The sequence below is a fragment of the Phalaenopsis equestris genome, unplaced genomic scaffold (assembly GCF_001263595.1).
Source record: "Phalaenopsis equestris unplaced genomic scaffold, ASM126359v1 Scaffold191997, whole genome shotgun sequence".
Taxonomy (NCBI): domain Eukaryota; kingdom Viridiplantae; phylum Streptophyta; class Magnoliopsida; order Asparagales; family Orchidaceae; genus Phalaenopsis; species Phalaenopsis equestris.
This window is the reverse complement of record NW_018211946.1, coordinates 1-930: the sequence shown is the minus strand read 5'-3', so window position 1 is coordinate 930 and position 930 is coordinate 1. Positions and strand designations below refer to the sequence as shown.

At 37.6% G+C, this 930-nt stretch overlaps 1 protein-coding gene across 1 annotated transcript; it reads left to right on the top strand.

Moving 5' to 3' along the window:
• Positions 1-54: 54 nt before the first annotated feature.
• LOC110034662 (sphinganine C4-monooxygenase 1-like) lies at positions 55-631 on the top strand. The gene has a single exon (XM_020738912.1). It carries the CDS (start codon positions 96-98, stop codon positions 594-596), a length of 501 nt encoding a protein of 166 aa, XP_020594571.1. The 5' UTR covers positions 55-95; the 3' UTR covers positions 597-631.
• The last annotated feature ends 299 nt before the right edge of the window (positions 632-930 follow it).

The following is a 930-nucleotide window of genomic DNA, read 5'->3' as shown; positions in this document are numbered from 1 at the left end:
ATATATATATATATAAATGATCGGTGCAGATCTCCAAGAATAACAATACAGATAATAATCTACAACGGAGGCCGCAACTGCCATCTATTCATGTAATGATCCTCCAAATATTTGTGTCCATGGTGGTGATGGACACATGGCAATACTTCGCTCACAGATTGATGCATGCAAACAAATTCTTGTACAAGCACGTCCATTCCAAGCACCATGAACTAGTTGTCCCTTATGCTTTTGGAGCTATCTATTGCCATTTTGTTGAGGGAATTATTTTGGACACCGGAGGTGCTTTCCTCTGCGTTTTCTTCTCCGGAATGACTCCTCTCACCGGCGCCATCTTCTTCTCCTTCTCCTTCATTAAGACCATTGATGACCATAGTAGCTTGTGGTTGCCTACGAATATATTTCCTTTTGTGTTCCAGAATACAGGCGCGTTTCATGAACTGCATCACCAGCCTTATGGGAAGAAGTATAATTTCTCTACTCCATTTTTTGTGACGTGGGATAAGTTATTGGGGACTTATTTGGATCACACGCTTGAGAAAAGAAAGGATGGTGGAGTTGTGGTGAGGCCTGTGCTCAAGGGAAAAAAATATTAGATGCGTGTAACTTATCTATGCACCATGAATGATGCGAGAGAGAATATGTATGCAGCAGGTGTGGTTCAAATTGTATGTGCTGTCTGTAGGTGTGTGCATGCACCTAATATTTTCTCATGCTCAAGTAGATTATAGATTGGTATAGCTGTTCTTGATTAATTATAGATCTATTGGATGAGTTCATGTTTTTGTTTTGAGTGATAAATTTCAACACTGAAATATTGAAATAAGTGGTGATGTAATTTTACAAATAAAGGATTGTATTTATGAAATAAAGTTGGTTCAAGGCTATATTAGTAATTAGTAATCACAATGTGATTATGATTTTTTTTTT